Source organism: Schistocerca gregaria, chromosome 6 (assembly GCF_023897955.1).
Source record: "Schistocerca gregaria isolate iqSchGreg1 chromosome 6, iqSchGreg1.2, whole genome shotgun sequence".
NCBI classification, from domain to species: Eukaryota; Metazoa; Arthropoda; class Insecta; order Orthoptera; family Acrididae; genus Schistocerca; species Schistocerca gregaria.
Genome location: NC_064925.1, coordinates 247,704,669 through 247,722,983, shown reverse-complemented (window position 1 = coordinate 247,722,983; position 18,315 = coordinate 247,704,669). Strand labels below are relative to the sequence as shown.

General features: G+C 38.5%; 1 protein-coding gene across 1 annotated transcript in view; it reads left to right on the top strand.

The window, feature by feature from the left end:
• The window catches only part of LOC126278567 (xylulose kinase-like), a 139,797-nt gene extending 123,015 nt beyond the window's left edge, over positions 1-16,782 (top strand). Inside the window, exons 10-13 of the mRNA XM_049978769.1 lie at positions 3,756-3,929; positions 4,377-4,474; positions 14,936-15,079; positions 16,193-16,782. Coding sequence (XP_049834726.1) covers positions 3,756-3,929; positions 4,377-4,474; positions 14,936-15,079; positions 16,193-16,264 — 488 coding nt within the window. The 3' untranslated portion in view covers positions 16,265-16,782. The remainder of the gene's footprint in view (positions 1-3,755; positions 3,930-4,376; positions 4,475-14,935; positions 15,080-16,192) is intronic.
• The last annotated feature ends 1,533 nt before the right edge of the window (positions 16,783-18,315 follow it).

Here is an 18,315-nt window from a genome sequence, read left to right as displayed (position 1 = left end):
AAGAGAGGTTTAGCATTGGCTAATTTTAGCATGCTAGAGAACACTCTTTCTTTTAAGACACTATTTATTAGATGCACCATAGGATATGCTAGATTGTTTTCGCACTGTTTGAGTAAAAATGGAGAAATTTCATCCCAGCCAGCGGATTTTTTGTTTTTACATTCTCTGAGGAGCTGTGAAATATCCTTGATTTCAAGTTCATATAGTTGATTAGCTTCAGAATTGTCCTCAGCAAGACTTCCAACAGGTACTTTATCTGTGGTACAAAAGTCAGATTCTATGCTATCTATGAAATAGTCATTGAAAATGTTACTGGTCTCCTGAGGATTGGTGACATCAATATTGTTATTAGATATCTGTATGTCGATATTACATTTTAGTTTTGTTTTATTGTCTCTTATTTTATTTACTATTGACCAGCAGGTCATGGGGACACAAACTGAATTTTATATTTTCGAGTTAATCTTTTCAGCCTTCAATCTTTTGACTTGCTTGGGAAAGTGGTACTTGTATTGTTTGTATTCATCCCTGTGCTAATTGTTTTTGGTCACTCTTTGTATTATATACATTTCTTCCATTTTTTCTTTCAGTTCTTTGGTGGAATTGTCAAATTCCATGTGTCTTGACTATCTTGTCTTATTCTTATTAATATTTATCTTTCTGATGGGAATAGTATTATATGATATGTCTGCTTGTGTCTGTGAATGTATGGATGGATGGATGTGTGTGTGTGTGTGTGTGTGTGTGTGTGTGTGTGTGTGTGTGTGTGTGCGCGAGTATATACCTATCCTTTTTTCCCCCTAAGGTAAGACTTTCCGCTCCCGGTATTGGAATGACTCCTTACCCTCTCCCTTAAAACCCACATCCTTTCATCTTTCCTTTTCCTTCCCTCTTTCCTGACGAAGCAGCCGCCGGTTGCGAAAGCTCGAAATTCTGTGTGTGTGTTTGTGTGTTTTATTCATTGTGCCTATCTACCGGCGCTTTCCCCTTGGTAAGTCTTGGAATATTTGTTCTTAATGAATAGTATTATTTAGATGATAAGATAATGTGTCTAGAAAGGCATCCCATTTATTATTCACTCCTTTGGCTTGAAATACTAGATGCGAAGATTCATGACCAAGGCTCTCTCCCAGTTTGGCAATGTTGATAACAGAGAGATTTCTTTTGTATTCATAAATTTTCTTTGGTTTTATACAAGGATCTTCCTTTAGCACTAATAGTTTGCCTAGATGGTCAGAGATGTGACCATTTACAACAGCAGCTGTGGCAATATTTTCACAATTAGTAATAGCGTGGTCTATAGAGCTTATACTAGTTGGAGTGATTCTGGTGGGTAAGTCTACCAACAGATCTTTTGCGCCATAAAAATAGACACAGTCTTTGAAGTGTTTGCTTTCTTGAGAATCTTGATACATGTTGACATTAATATCCCCTAATAATATAACATTTATATGGTCTTCCTTGGACACTAATTTACATAATACTGTATCAAGGGAATTAAGAAATAATTCTAAATTTCCATTTGGTGATCTATACCACGCTAAGATAAAGTATACAACAGACAAGAATTTTAACTTAATTGCTAAAATTTCACAGTACAAATCAGAGGAATACTCTTTTACCCAAGCGATATCTTCATAAGTTTCTACTAAGTTATTTGTTCTCAGGTAGAGAGCCACTCCTCCCTATTTATGGTTAGAATGACAGTAAAAAATCAGTTAATGAATAATGTTGTATTTTAAACAGGTGTATGTTATCTGCAGATTTTTGGTGTTCACTGACAACTAGTATGTGGGGTGTAATATCAGTAAGATAATGGTCAAAAACATCAATCTCCTTACCTAATCCCTCTACATTTTAATATAGAAAAGAAATATCACTTTCTTCAGGCAAATTCTGTACATGATCACCCATTCTTCTGCTTTTTAGTTTCCCTTATTATTTATAATGTTGCAAATATCAGTAATCATCTTAATGAAGGTCTTGGAGACTAAGCCGTTTAAGTGAGTGCCATCTTTCCCCAGAGATTTGTTGCTTAAGAACTTATTTGAATCAATAAATATTGTTCCTAGATTATTACAGATCTCACGAATATTACCATAAAGATAGACACTCAAGAAGTGTAGTGTGGGAATAATCACACAGGTTTGTGGGACAAGAAATACACATACCTTAGCAAATATGAATTATGGTTCAATGGAAGGGCACATAGAAGTAATGAGAACATAGCGGAAAGAATGATGCAAGTGTGTTTGAAAGATGGGAAAAGTTTGTACAGTTTGTAAGGCATTTGACAAGTGAAAATATTAAGAATTATGGTTGTACACATAAGAAAAATATATGTTAAAATAATAGAAAATCAAGGAAATGAGATATAAAGATGTGAAAGAGAGAAGGAGAGTTGAAATTTCATCCTGTGTGTAAACATATACAGAGAAACAACTTTAAGAATGCACAACCTGCCTCCAGTATTTCTACATCTTACAACCACACTACCAACCTATTTAAGAAGAAGATTTGCTGAAATCTGAAATATTGGCAGTACTACTTACTCATAACACAAATCAGCAAATCAGGGCAACCCATGTCATACAATTCTGTCATGAGCTGGCAATCATTAACCAACTGCTGTATCTGGACATTGATTTTCTTACATCATGGTTCAAAGTGAGTCCCGTCCTGCCTGTTACTGCCCTCACACCAACCTGCAATAGCTTTTGTCACCCGTCAAACCCCAAAATTGATGTAATCAAACACTTAGCTGCTCCTCAACTTACTTCCTTGCCATGTGGTATGCATTGCTAAGATTGACTCCCATCAGCAACTTTTCCTATGCACTTTCCTTCAACTCTTTCCAATACCTTCATTAGTAAGGCTTACACCTCAAAGTGAGTCACTCATTGGACAATCAATGTCATGTATTAGGTGACAAGAAAACTGTTTTCATCTTTCCTTGTAGGTATAAATATTATAAATCAGTGTCACCATTAATTTCTCATCAAGCACTGGCAGATAGTCTGTATTAATGGGCTCTGCAGAGCACACTTTGAAATGCAGTAATGGTCACTGTGATGGTTTCTTAATCATGTTAGGGATTTGGATTCTTCGTATCAGGACCAGGCTGTCAGAATCTGTAGCCTTTAAATTGCTACAAAGTATGTGCGTGGTTATTTTCATACAACTTTTCTCTTCTTGTTGTCTTCTATGTTATTGTTTCATTCCACCATATCTCTGTCATTATCTTTACCTACTTTGTATTTATGTTGTCCTCTCCTTCATCTTTAACAGTTTGAGTCTTTGTTTGTTTTCTTCCCTCTCCTTCCAGTTCTTCTCCACAACTTGTTCATTCATTTTCCTCTGTTGCTGTTTGCCTCTGTCTCAGTTGAACTTCTTCTGTTAATCTTCACTCCCTCCATTCTAACTTCCAAACATCATTTCTTGTTTACATTTGATTGTTGATTTCCCCCCTGCTTTATTCTGCTGTTTCTTTCTTGATCAGGAATCTTGCTCGATTGTCCTATTTAATTATTTAATATCTCTGTCTCATATATCAGCTTGGTTTCTTTTAAGAGATGGAGTTTCTTCTTCTTCTTCTGAAAGATAGAATTTTCATGTTTGTATCTGTTGATACTGTATAAATACGTGTTTTTTTGTCTTTGTTTGACTTCAATTTTTCATGGACACAGATTTTTTCATAATCTATTTATTATTAATTTTAGGAGTGATTCATTCTAGTCAATTCCATTATGTTTCAGGTCTTTACTTTGATGCACAAGAAATTATACCATTTGTTCAAGGGGATTTTCGTTACAACAAAGCTGGTGATCGAGTGTCTAGGTTCAGTAGTAAGGAAGTAGAAGTTCGAGCTGCCATCGAAGGACAGTTTATAGCACGGAGAGCTCATGCAGAAGATCTTGGTCTTTCTGTAGGTTGGTAATTTTGTGCTAAGTATTTTTTCAAGTGCATGTAACACTGTGCAGTTATGTGACTGGTAGATGATCTAAACCAGAAGATAATTTGAATTTTTTGCCACATCAGATAACAGACTGTTAGCTGTCTTTACCCTTTTTATCTTCTGTTTCAACATTTAATTTTGATTGTGGTTGAACATTTTAATATTTTATAGTTTGGAAGTACATAAAACTGTAGAAATACCCTCAACTATTTTTACATGCAAGGAATAGTGAAAAGAATGAAACAAGGAATAGGACCCCGGCTTCATATAATTTTATGTAGATGAATGTCTGTGTCAGTGCATATGTGTTAAGTTATTTTAGTCGTTAACCTAATAATGTAACACAACATTACCAACTTCTGGTGAAGACAGATTGTCAAATCTTCAAAAATCTTATAACTATTTCTTTTTTTTTTTTTAGGCAATGAAATGAGAATCCTGGCAACAGGTGGCGCATCAGCAAACCAAACTATTCTTCAGGTCTTAGCAGATGTTTTCAATGCAGATGTCTATGTTTTGGTGAGTTATATGAAAGATAATTTACAGTCGTTACGTAATGCATAAATACATATGAACTACCAACACTGAGAGTTCAATTATATTGCATTGTTGAAAGTTGTTAACAAATTTAGAAATGTGGATAATAGAGATCAAAATGAAATGAAGGTTAGAATCATTAGAGATGTAATACTAGCTCAGACTGAGAAAGGAAACTGCCCAAGTCATTTTTATGACTCATCTTAGCATTTGCCTTAACTGGTTTAGGGAAACTATGGAAAACATAAATCTGAATAACCAGACAGAGGTCCAAACCACTGTCCACCTCTGTTTGAGTTTGATGTCTTCTCACTGTACCACCTAAATCAGAGAAGATAAGATAAAAAGTAAAGTACATTGTGTAGGTCAACCTTGTATTTTAAATATGATACAGTAGTTATTAATAATAAGATAATGTGCAATCATTACTCCCTGCCAAATGTAGACACTTTCAATGAGTGTATACTGTCTTTAAGACAGCACCTTGTTTTATGTTGCACTTTACACACTTACACACTACAGCAGAGGCTTTTCTGTTCACAGATTATGTTGTGAGAAATGATAGTTGCTTGTGCTGTTTTGCAATACTATAGTCCTCTGATTTTATCGCTGGAGTCTTTAATCAGTATAAATTTTTAAAAGGGAGGTTAGGCTAAACTATATTATATTACACTGGTCAAGCCAACTTGTGAGAATGTAGTCCGAACATTTCGTGAAGTCACCTTTTACTCTACTTTCATTCATTTTTCATGTATTAACAAGGAGCTGAACAGTTTCAAGTATACAGCTGTTTTTGTTTTGTTAAAATATACATTTATTTAATTTTTCAGGAATTCAGCATATTTTGCTCTCACATCTGACAAAATTGTTTTGTGCAATTCCTAGTGCTATAATTTTATTTCCATTTAACTTTTTTTCACAAATTTGTGACTTATTTTCAACATGTAGGCCACACTGATATTGGTTAACCCAAAGTGAATCTTTAATAGGTACAATGCACATTAACTTAATTTTTGTTAACAATTTCATCAGAATATGTGCCAACTTTTTCTGTCCTGTAATGAATGCTTGCACTTGACTCATACCCATAACTGTAGTGTGGTGGATGGAGATGTGTAGTGACTGCTACTGGGTGATGGAAGCAAAATTTGTGTCTTTCAGGAAACGTTAAACTCCTGCCTAAGGTGTCCTGCGTTTGCATGATGACAAGGGAGACAGGTGTGACTCCTGAGTGCAGCATTGTAGGAAGGCTGAGAGACAGTCTGCAGATAGACACGAGTGTGAACATAACAGTTCTTTGTTATTCCATTAAAATTGAACAACAATATATGTGCGTACTTGTACAGAACACAGTCTGGAGTTGACCGTGCATCAGAGAGGCAAGGTGGCATATGGCCTGGCAGTGTATCTGGACAACTGGAAGATAGGCTTCTTACTCAGAGAATGCCAATTTAGTGGATGCTGGCATTGTGGTGGCCAAGCAGAGCACTCGTCATGGCTCTGTTGCCAGCAAAAGGCATCCAGTGCCATCTACTATTGTTGTCAAGCAGAGTCAAAATCTGGATGATTGGCTGAAGAGCAGCAGCAGGCACCTGTTGTATCCCAGTAGTCATCCATTCATGCCTTGGACCATGTGGCAGTGGTAGGAAGTCTCTGCAGGAAGTCTCGTAGAGGCAGCAGCAGAGTATTGGCTGCATCAGAAGTATGGCCTTGTCCAGTACTGCATATTCCATTTGAACCGATTATGAGTGCATCAGCAGAACACTGTCGCTCTCACAGTGGAAACTGACACAGGTCTGACAACATTACATGACCATGCTGTGCCAGTGATCAACTTGCTGAGCCAGGGTTTACATACAGGTGCCTGGAGCTGACAACATGGAAAATGTAGCACTGTCGGGTTCTTAGGTCACACAGAAGCATCTTGAATGAAGACGTGTGTCTTACACCTTGCTGTTATCATGTGAAAGGAGGTTAGAGCAGCAATTGGTACATAGGGGAGGGCTGCTGTGTTGGCAGGTCATTGGCTGTAGCTTCTGGTGCTCTAGATATGGCACTGGGTCCTGGCCTTGGCTTTCTTCTTCACCAGATTCCTGATGGTGATCTAACTGAAATACAATCATTCATATGTTACAATTGTTTTTACACTTCATATTCTTCATTTTGTGTCCACAGTAAACCCTCTAAAATAACCGTCACATTTTGGCATTCTCTTTTCTTTATACTCACTATCACTGTTACACAAAACAGAGTTTTTAATTCCTAGTTTGTCCTTTCTCTTTTCAGTCCAGTTAGCAGCTTTATTGTTTTACATCTGGGAAAGGAGATGGCACCCATCAGCATAACCTTGTTAGTCTTCCCAAGTAATATTTGCACTCTAACACTACTAACTTTTGTGCCTGAGTTCATTTGGATTCATACCCAAGGTCTCATGATAAAAGCATCACAAGTGAAAATTTGAATGTCACACATTCTCATAATATAAACATAGCACACCTCTAACAACTAGTAAAAAGTGCTTGCATATCTCATTAAGTCACACACTGCCTTAACTTTCACAAACATCATCCACCGTCCAGGTACTTCTTGACCTATGTGAACTCAATTATGTTAATCTATGACGTTGCCTTATCACTATGGTACAGCAAATGAGGCCTGCCTACGGCGTCTCCAACACTACCAACTAACCAGAAGATGACAAGAAGGGACAGTCAGAGAATGAGATACTAAATAGTATCCAAGAACTTTCATCGTGTGACATACCAGTGGTAGGTAGGGGAGACAGGAATGGAAAACAAGGACACGGGGGTATCACGTGCTGCACCCGCCAGGGGCTTGAAATAATGTGAGGGAAGTGTTAGTGGTGCTTGTTGACAGCAGTCGAGCCAACCATGCCAGGCACATTCCAACTGAGCAGGGCATCGTGCAAAACCCCACAGAGGTAATTGGCAAAATAGGCATGGTAGCTCAGATGTTGTTCTGTAGGAGGTTCGCCGACTGGAGTGGCCGAGCAGTTCTAGGTGCTACAGTCTGTAACTGCACAATCGCTAAGGTCGCAGGTTGGAATCCTGCCTCGGGCATGGATGTGGGTGATCTCCTTAGGTTGGTTAGGTTTAAGAAGTTCTAAGTTCTAAGGGACTGATGACCTCAGAAGTTGAGCCCCATAGTGCTCAGAGCCATTTGAACTATTTTTTTGTAGGAGCTTCCAAAGACTGAGGCATGATTTGTCCGCAACCCCACGAAGTTAGGTGACCATCTGTCCTTTGACCCAGAGTACTGCATGAGTCTGGCTGCAGGGAAACACATGCCCTCTGGGCAGATGAAAGCGTATGTTTCAACCATGGATGGAGGGGCGAGGAGTAAGCAGGTGACCATTTGTCACCCCAATGTCCAGACTTCATGAACACTGATGCAGGTCAGGCAATGGGCATCATCATTTACTGAGTAACAGGTGGAGCATAAACCGATTGCATGTAAATGCTGGTTAATGTTGAATTTTCCACAGATGATGTGATACCACATTGCTTGGACCGATTTTGGGAGGTGTCCCTGAATGTATGTTGTGCCACACTGCTGTCCACATAGTTAATAGATACTTAATATCAATGTTGCTGCATGCTACACCATGCAATAATTGAATCTTGAAATCCTTCGGATGTGGGATGCTAGTATGGACACAGCTAAGGCCCACAAAAAAGACAGGTGCACAAATAGAGGCACAACATGACAACCAAGCTACCAGTTATGCAGATATAATTTTAGTAAGAATTTAATTTTGTTGACATGGTAGCCTTCTTTGTAACAGTGGAAAAGCTATGTTGGTTGGAGGTAAATTACTGTTAACATCAGAGTGCAAGACATTTTTAGTTAAGGCAACTCGGGCATCAACATGATGGTATTTTGTTGGTACAGTGCAACCAATTTTTATGCACCTTCTCATTCTATGAAAATCTCAAAAACAATTTTTGAGGAGTTTTTATGGATGTATGTGTTCAGTGTTGTACTACACACCATTTGTAATCCATTTTTGAAAATGTAAATTCCAAAACAAGACATCACTGTGAATTATAATTATGACAGTAGGAGCAGTGAGCTAGCCAGTGACATCACAGGCATCATGTGACTCAAATAGAGCATTTTATTGGGCTTTCAAATTCTTTGAATTTCATTTCCATTTTTATAAAGGAATACTGAAATTCATGAAGGAAAAAAGCATGGTATGAGCATAAAATGACATATAAATGTAGGCTTCTGTGGCCATTGTCACATTCAATAAAATTTTTCTGGGTTTGTGACTGCATTGTCAGTCTATATAAATCTACCAACATTTCGGTCACTGTTGCAAGCGACCTTCTTCAGGGTGTTTTTGTTAACTGCTGAATGAGAAAACTTTGTTTCTTATATGCCTGCAGACATAGCTGTTATCTAATTCTGATAGGCTGTTTAGGATAAAGGAGAGGGATGTTAGAAGTCTTTATTGGTGTTTTTATTATTTCTTTTCATTGTTAGAAACCTGATGTTTTGATTGGTGTTTGCATTACTGCCTGTGACTGGTGGAAATTGGCAAATGGAAAAACAGGTGGCAGCTGTGATGTGGCATCTGCTTTCTAGCACTGGCTGTGGTATGCCAGTACTCTATGTACCTGTGGCTGCTGTGGTCTCCTGCACATCTGTATGTGTTGCTTCGTGTGAGATGTCATCCTGTAATGCTATTACTGCTGGCAGCCAAGATGTTGGAAGTCAGTACCCATCTTTTCTATTCTTGTTGGCTGGTCACTTGGTTATTTATATTGCCACTCTAATCTTCCTTCTGAAAGTAAGAGGCTGTTTCGGTAGTACGCATGCTTCATAAAAATCAATCTGTTTGCCGCTCTTGTGCTGGTGTTCTGCCACTGCCAACTTACTGTGCTGTCTTAGTCAGATAAATCTTTCGTGTTCAGATATACATGTGCTGATGAGTTGTCCTGTCTCACCTACATACACTAACCCACATTTACATCTGATTTCATAAACTCCAGCAGCACGTATTTTGTCAACTGTATCTTTTGTTGTGCAAAGAACATCTTGTACTCTGTTGCTGCTTCAGAAAATTGGCTTTATGGCTGCTTGGTGGAGAATTTTGCCCACCTGTTCAGTGACACCTTGAACATATGGTAATAGAGCAATGTTTTGTGCTTCTTTTTGCTCTCCTCTATTGCCTTTGTTCTTTGATGCCATAGTTTTATCTACTACTTTCATTCCACAGCCATTGGGACAAAAAATGGAATTGTGGTTTTGTAGTTCACCCTTTAGATGTTCCACTTGATTAAAGTGTGCAGGGCGGATTTCTTCTGTGTAGGGTGATGATGTGAGGAGGCATGTAGGTACCATCAGTACTGATTTGCTTTCTATATACTCTATGGCCCAGTTTACTGTCAGCCTTTCAGTAAACTCCCACGTTGAGGGAAGGCAGCACCCCATTCTTTTCCATCTCCATAGTGAATTGGATTCTGCTGTGCTGCTGGTTGAGATGTTGATGGAAATTTAATAGCTCTTCCTCTCCATGTGCCCAGATAACAAAAGTATCATCAACATATTGGAGCCAACATTCTGGGTGTAATGGTGCAGACTGGAGAGCTGTTTCTTCAAATGCTTCCATAAAGATGTCTGTTGCAATAGGTGAGAGGGGGAAGCCCATAGCTACACTATTTGTCTGTTCATAAAATTCCCCTTTCCACCTGAAATAGGTGGCCAGTAAACAATGGCGCACTAGATTGCAGATATCAGGTGCCATGCATTCTTCTAAGATGTTCATGGTATCTTCTACCAGCATATTCACGAATAAGGACTTAACGTCGAAGCTAACCATCAGGTCTGTGGCCAAGATACACTTTTCTTTTAAACGTTGGTGGAGTCCTTAACATAGATATTTGTATGGCACACCAAATGTCAGAGCTTTGGAGCCAGTTCCTGTGCTAGACTGTACATCAGTGAATTAATGTGAATTACTGGTACTCACAATTGGTTGTAATGGAAAGGCTTCTTTATCGACCTTCGATAAACTATATCTTGTTGGTGCCTGTGGAACTTATGGGATGAGTCTTCTGGCTGTGTCAAAATTCATTCTAGTTGCTTTAGCAGTGCTTGTGTCAATTTGAACAACAGCAGGAGTGTGGCAAACAGATTGATTTTGGTAAAGCATGTGTACTGGCGAAACAGCCTCTTCCTTTCATGAGGAAGATTAGAGAGGCATAGAAATTGCCAAGCAACCAGCCAACATGAACAGAGAAGATGGATACCGACTTCTGACATCTTGTCTGCCAGCAATAACAGTGCTGTGGGACAATAGTTCATGTGAAGCAACACACACAGGCACACAGGATACCTCAGTTGTCTCAGGTACCTAGAGTACTGGCGTGCCTTGGCCAGTGCTAGAAAGTAGGAAAACAATGCCATGTTAAAATGATTTCCAGAAAATAGTCAAATTCCCTATTATTCAACATATCATACAAAGCTTCATTGTTTCTTACTAATTTAAACATGCCAAGATTCTAGTATTCACATTGCCACAGTACACATTCTTCATAATTTCTCACCTAAAAGTTGGTTTAATCCATTACCCAAGCAAATACTTAATTATTCCCGGTACTCCCACTAGTTCACAAAGGCATATCAGATACACTCATGTAGACCAATAACCTTCTGCTCCGTTGCATATAACCTACTGTTTATGTTGTCCTAAGGTTCATCACCTTAACCATGCAACCTCTCTGCATTGCCTAGAGCAATGCCCTTTCTGTTGGCATACCCAGCAAACTAAATTCTGTGGTTCAGTGCATGGAGCTGTGTCCTGGCAAACTGCACTATGTGTATACCAAAAGCTGTTAATAGTTCAACCCTGGGGCTTTTACCAAGTACTAAAATTTGAATCTAAACTGGGCACAGTGGTAGGAGGGTGGAAATTCAAGGTCAGGAGGATGGGCAGGTACGTGGATCTCACAAATGAAAATCCAAAATTTGAGCTGCTACTTTCATATATTGGTGCTGTCCAAGTTGAATCACCATTGCAGTCTCCATCAGCTTCTCTCACCAGAATGAAGTGGGCTTCTTCTTCTCTGTCACTCAATCAGTCTTCAAGTCATCCCACTTGTGACGTCACAGTGAAGTGGGCGAGTTCATGTAATGGCAGCTACTGAGTGGTGGGAGCCATTTGTCAGGAGGACACCTGGAGTGTCATGGGTTTGTATGATGGCAAGGGAGATAGGAATGATGCCAGAGTGTAGCTTTGTAGGAAGCTGAGAGAGACAGACTGCAGACACACATGAGTGTGAAGATAACAATACCATAGACTTGAACAATTACATGAGTGTGTCTTATACAGAGCACAGGCTGGCATCATCCCATGTAGTCCCTGTGTATGCATACTGTAGGGCCTGGTGGTGTACGCAAACTATTGAGAAGGAAAGCTGTTTACTCAGGGAATGATGAATCGGCAGATGCTGACACTGAGGCAGCTGAGTGAAACGAAATAACATGAATCTGCCAGTGGCAAGAAGCAGCCAGCGGCATCTTCTAGTGCTATGACAGGTGATGGCATCACACAAAGATAAACTCTGGACCTTTGCCTGGAGAGCAGAATCTGGTGGCAGGGAGCCCCCAGCAAATGGAGCCAGTTGGGTGTACATTTGTGGCTTGGGCCATTAGGCAGAAGCAAGTTTCTCAGCAGATGGTCCCATAGAGGTGGAGTATTGGCAGCATCATCCAGCACAGCTATACCAATTCAGATGATGTAATATGACCCTGCTGCGCTGATAACCTACTCGGCTGGGCTGGTGGCTTAAATACAGCTGTCTGGAGTTGACCATGCTGTCAGTAACTGACCACTGTCGCATTTCTAGATCAAGCAAAAATTTTCTGAAAGGGGCCTAGTATCCTAAGCTTGGGTGCAGAATGAAGTCAGTGTGGAAGCAGGCACACAGAAGATGGTTGCTGTGTTGACAGGTCATGTACCGTAACTCCTGGTGCTCTATATGCAGCACTGGATGCTGGCTTTGGCCTGTGAAATTACAATAAACTTGTATTTATGATGTCCATCTGATCGCATACAATGATGTTTGGAGAGACCACAGATCTTTTCTGTAGGTATTAACAAGTATTCTTGTGCAACTCAGCTCGCCTTATTTGTACATGAAATCCAGAAAATAGGACATAATGGGTCGTATAATGTTGCTTGACTTCCAGAAATTATGCAACATTTTTCCACACTATCTACTTTTAAATAAAATATAAGTTTATGGAATATTGATTCAGTTTTGGGATTAGATCTGGACTTTCTTGCAGACAGAACTTGTTGTTGTTGTTGTTGTTGTAGTCTTCAGTCCTGAGACTGGTTTGATGCAGCTCTCCATGCTACTCTATCCTGTGCAAACTTCTTCATCTCCCAGTACTTACTGCAACCTACATCCTTCTGAATCTGCTTAATGTATTCATCTCTTGGTCTCCCTCTATGATTTTTACCCTCCACGCTGCCCTCCAATGCTAAATTTGTGATCCCTTGATGCCTCAAAACATGTCCTACCAACCGGTCCATTCTTTTTGTCAAGTTGTTCACGAACTCCTCTTCTCCCCAATTCTATTCAATACCTCCTCATTAGTTATGTGATCTACCCATATAATCTTCAGCATTCTTCTGTAGCACCACATTTTGAAAGCTTCTATTCTCTTCTTGTCCAAACTATTTATCGTCCATGTTTCACTTCCATACATGGCTACACTCCATACAAATACTTTCAGAAACAACTTCCTGACACTTAAATCTATACTTGATGTTAACAAATTTCTCTTCAGAAATGCATTCCTTGCCATTGCCAGTCTACATTTTATATCCTCTCTACTTCGACCATCATCAGTTATTTTACTCCCTAAATAGCAAAACTCCTTTACTACTTTAAGTGTCTCATTTCCTAATCTAATTCCCTCAGCATCACCCGATTTAATTTGACTACATTCCATTATCCTCGTTTTGCTTTTGTTGATGTTAGACAGAACATAAGGGTTGAAATAACTTTGGGCTTAGCCCAAGAGAGTGTTATATTAGGGCTGTTACTGTTCACAGTGTGTTATGAAATATTGGCTTTGCAGTAACACTGGTCTCTGTCCCTGTACCATTTGGTGACATAAGTGTCTGTAAAATGCCATTAATGATCTCACTTTGGTTCTCTGATCATAAAATAAAATATTAGTATTAGTTTTCAAGAAATTTCTTTATTTTGCAGTGTATTCTTTTACATGACACTGGAGTTTCTGCAGTTAACTATCTCAAGAATTGTGTGAAAGCTTGGTGTCTGTTCTTTTTGACGTCCAAAAGAGCAGATACTACACCTTCACATAATTGATTCACCTCAATGGGCAATGAATTCACAACCTTCAGTGTGGATGCACAATATCGTTCGACCTCCAGAAGGAATCTAAATTTAGCGAGAAGGGATGACATGGGTGTGGACAGGGACTGCTGATAGGTGGGACTGGGTTGGAATGTGGGTTAGCCAAGATAGTCCATGCAATAGTGATAAATGCTGTGTGTGGATGGTGCAGTGTTTAACGCAACTGCCTAGCAAATAAGAGATCCCAGGTTCGAGTTCCAGTCAAATGGATGCCATCCAGCTCCAATCCCAAAACTCCATGGAATAGTCATTATGCTGGGAAAACTTCCAGATCTTAGCATGCATGACAAAAATGAATTTGTATGCATTAATTGATTGTCATGCAAAATATATACAAAAACAAACTTTTAGTGCTACCAAACAATAGACCCCTATTTTGCATAACTCCAGCATGCCCTAGGTATGAACTCTCTGCAACAGATAGCTAATGTAATATGCTATGATTGCCTCAGATGAACCAAGTCACCAAGTACCGAGGATGACAATACATACCATGCCACATGCATTTTTGCCATATAGTGATACAAAATAGTCCCCACAGAAATGGAAAATATGTCTTTTACACAAGTGTCTTAATAGTCTTTCATGCCGACATTTTAATACACCCACCAAAATAGTAATGGTGATAATATGGTGATAATAATAATAATAATAATAATAATAATAATAATAATAATAATGCCATGTTACTAGATTTTAACAGATTCAACTGTTCTACAACTATCTCTGTATTTCTAGATATAACTGTCATATCAGCAAGGAGAGAAAGATAACTGAACCTCCTGTGTGGAATTTATTTAGTAATCCCATATTATATCATTAATTTTCTCATTTACAGAAGCCTGATGTATCTGTTTCAGTTTATGATATTGCTGCCGGTATGTGTTGGAAGTTGTATTTTATTTAGAATGGATACTTGATTAAACTGAAGCTGATGCACAGTTTGCTTATCCATGTCATATTTATTTTCACTGGAGCACTGTGATATGCAATTTTGCTGAAATAATTCTGTATAATGTAGGACATAGTGAACTCTGCAGTCTTGGGGGCTGCATACCAAGCCAAGCATGCTATAGTTCATGCCTCTGGAAGTTCCTTCAAAGAAATGGTTTCACATTTAGGCCACCCTCATCTGGTTTGTCAGCCTCATCGTGATGCTGCTTCCGTAAGTATTATTATTTTATACTTACAATATATGTAATTTATAAGAATCTCAGACTGTTCATATTTTCTTAGTTTGTCAGATTACATGATCATTTGAATTTTGTAAGATATTGTGAAGTATTTAATATTTCTGTAAATTAGAATTGTTTGAAAAAAATGACTGTCCTTATACTTCCAAATGTGATATTGCAGTTCCTGTGTTGGTAAGTAGTATGGTGCAGTTTTCCTTCAATATGCATGCTTGTTTGAAAGAACAGGCACTGCAGTGACTATAACCATAATAAAATACATGAAATGTATTCACAGCTGCAATTACTGACAACTTTCTCCTGTATAGTGGAATGACAATAATGAAAATATGTTTCAATCCAGGACTCAATGCTAGATTTCCCACTTAAAACGAGCTCTCTCCTTAACTGTTTTGGCTCAGAGCATGAGTCCCAGCTGGCACAAATCTTCATTGCTGTCATTCCATTATACAGTTGACAGTTATCCCTATTTGCAACTGCAAATACATGTCATATTCTTCAAAACATGCTATAATTAAATGAAGTCAATACCAGGCCTGCTGCCATCTGTTTTCTAGCCAAGTAAATACCATGCATTGAGACAGATTATTTGAACAGTACAAAATATTGTCCTTCTCTAATAAAAGAAGAAAGCTCAGTGCTTAACACAACCTTTGGGCTTGTGACTTCTTTACCATTTGACATTTGCTGTTGCAGTTAATGATATGCCATAAATGATGTGGTCCCTGGTCCAGCTCCCATTGTTTCATTGTCTGTTCCATGTCCACCCTTACAATAACTGCTTGTCAATTGCAGCAGGATTTGTTTCCCTTATGATTATAACTTTTCACTCCATTACTATAAAATAATTTTCATCATTGTTCTTAAACTAGCATAAGGGACCGATGACCGTAGCAGTCTGGTCCCTTTAACCCCCACAAACCAACCAACCTTAAACTAGCATACATTTGGAAATTTTCATAATATACAACTCTGGTTTTGTTCAGTGTAGTTTTACTGAGTGTTTGGAATATGGATTGACAGTTCAGCAATTATTTCATTTCTTTTAATTACCCATCATATAACAAATGATATTTTGATTTCAGATATATGATCCAATGCTGAAACGGTACCGAAACATAATACAGGCAATTACCAATGACCATCAAAAATTATAACCACAGTCTTCACCATCTATTTGCTATTTCTGTGTTGATAGCAAATTATTAATACCTCAGATGATTTTCTGTCTACATGAGATTCTTGTTTGTGCAATACTTACCAGATAAAACTGTTAGTATTTTTTTTTATTATTAAGAACACCAACTATTTTGTTATTGGGTTGTGCTATAATGTATCTAATAGCTACTTGTTCTCTAAGAGTTGCTTTAACATTGTGTTCATTTTGTAAAAAGAGAAATTGCTATAGGATGATCTTCAGAGTGATCTACATTGTTATATGTGTGTAATTTCTGCATTTATCATACACATTTATCTAAGAACTATTTCTTATTGCACAATAGTGATATTAGTATTTTGTAATATGGACAGATTTAAATTGGCAGCAAAAAATTAATATTTGCATTATGAACATGGTGTATGTGCTAAAAGCTAACTGTATCATTTAAAATGACATAGAGGAGATAAGAGTAAGTCTGTTTCACATGCTGACCTGACCTTGAACTTTGTCCTGTTTTTTTTAAAAAAAAAAAAAAAAAAAAAAAACAGTCCATGTGTTTAAGAGTATTTTCAGGATCTGAGAGAGTAGGGAGGAAAGGCAGCTCATTAGTTTTGTGGAGGCAAGAGGGATGGAGGAAGTAAAGGACAATTTCTTAAAAAACCCTTCCTGTCACCACTCTTACACACTTTTATAGGTATGTGTACCCCCGACTGCCTGCAAGTAGTGTGGAAGTGAGTAAAAGTTTCTGAATGTTTGTGAATTGACTGAGGTGGGACTTGGGTAGAAGCCCAGTATTTGCCTAATGGGATGTGGAAAACTGCCTAAAAACCACATCCAGACTGGCTGGCACATCAGTCCTCATTATTAATCTGTCAAGCATATTTGATCCCGGGCCAGCACAACTCCCTGTCCCCGAAGCGGTGCTTTAATGCAAATGTTACAAGATGATGATCTTGTGCACTTTGGGTCCAGTTCTCATGGGCACCCAGTAACTGAAGGTTCTTCTTCAGTTCACTTCCTTGGTCTTCCAGTAGGGTGAGCTCTTTCAATTATTCCCAAATGCACAGCTTTGCCTGACACTTGTCTGGCCCCCTGGCAATGTGCCCTGCCAGTCTTATACTCTGCTCTTTCATTTTCTGAATGATGTTTAGTTGTTTCTTCAGGTCATGCAGTTCCTGGTCTTTTTTATATCCACAAGTTTTGTCTTCGCAGGATGATCCAAAAATCTTTCTCATGATTTTCCTTTCAAAGATCAACAAGTTCTTTTCATTTTTTTGTGGTGCTTAATGTTTCTGTCGCTCATAATGCTGCCAGTACTATCACTGCATTATACACTTTAAGTTTGGTCTTAACTAACAGATTTTTTGATGACATTAGGTGTTTCAGACTGAAATAAATTTTAGTTGCTTTGACAGTACATTGATTAATTTCAGTTTCAGGTCATTATGCCTGCCGAACCATGTGCCAAGCTACTTAAAAGTTTCCGTTCTCACTGTGTTTCATATTCCAACACATAACTGGGCATTATTAGATGTTTCTATGGATACTTTTATCATTTGAGCCTTCTCTTAAACATGTCCAGTCTTATTGGCACTCTTTGCTAAGTTCTCTATGGTTTCTGCCATCTCTTCCTCTGACTCTGTTGTGGCTGCCATGTCAACTGTATATCCCAATAACTGCATTCTTCAGTTTAGCTTCACCCCTTTGCCTTCTTTTTTCATTTCCAGAATTACATTCGCCGGACCAAACTGAAAAACGATAGGGAAATGGTATCACCTTGTCTCGCACCTGTTCTGATGCTGAATTGCTTGGAAAACTTGCTGTGGTATTTCACCTTGGCTTCTGTCTCTGCTGTCTACACCTTCAAACATTAATTAATATCCTTGGCATGCCAAGCTCCCTCAGGATGTTGTACATGCTTAATGTGTTTATAGTATTATAAGACTTTGAGAAATCCACAAATGTAATCAGGAATTGATGGTTGAATTCTCAGCACTTCTCTCAGACTTACCTCATTGTCAAAATTTCATCCACAGTTAATCTTCCTGC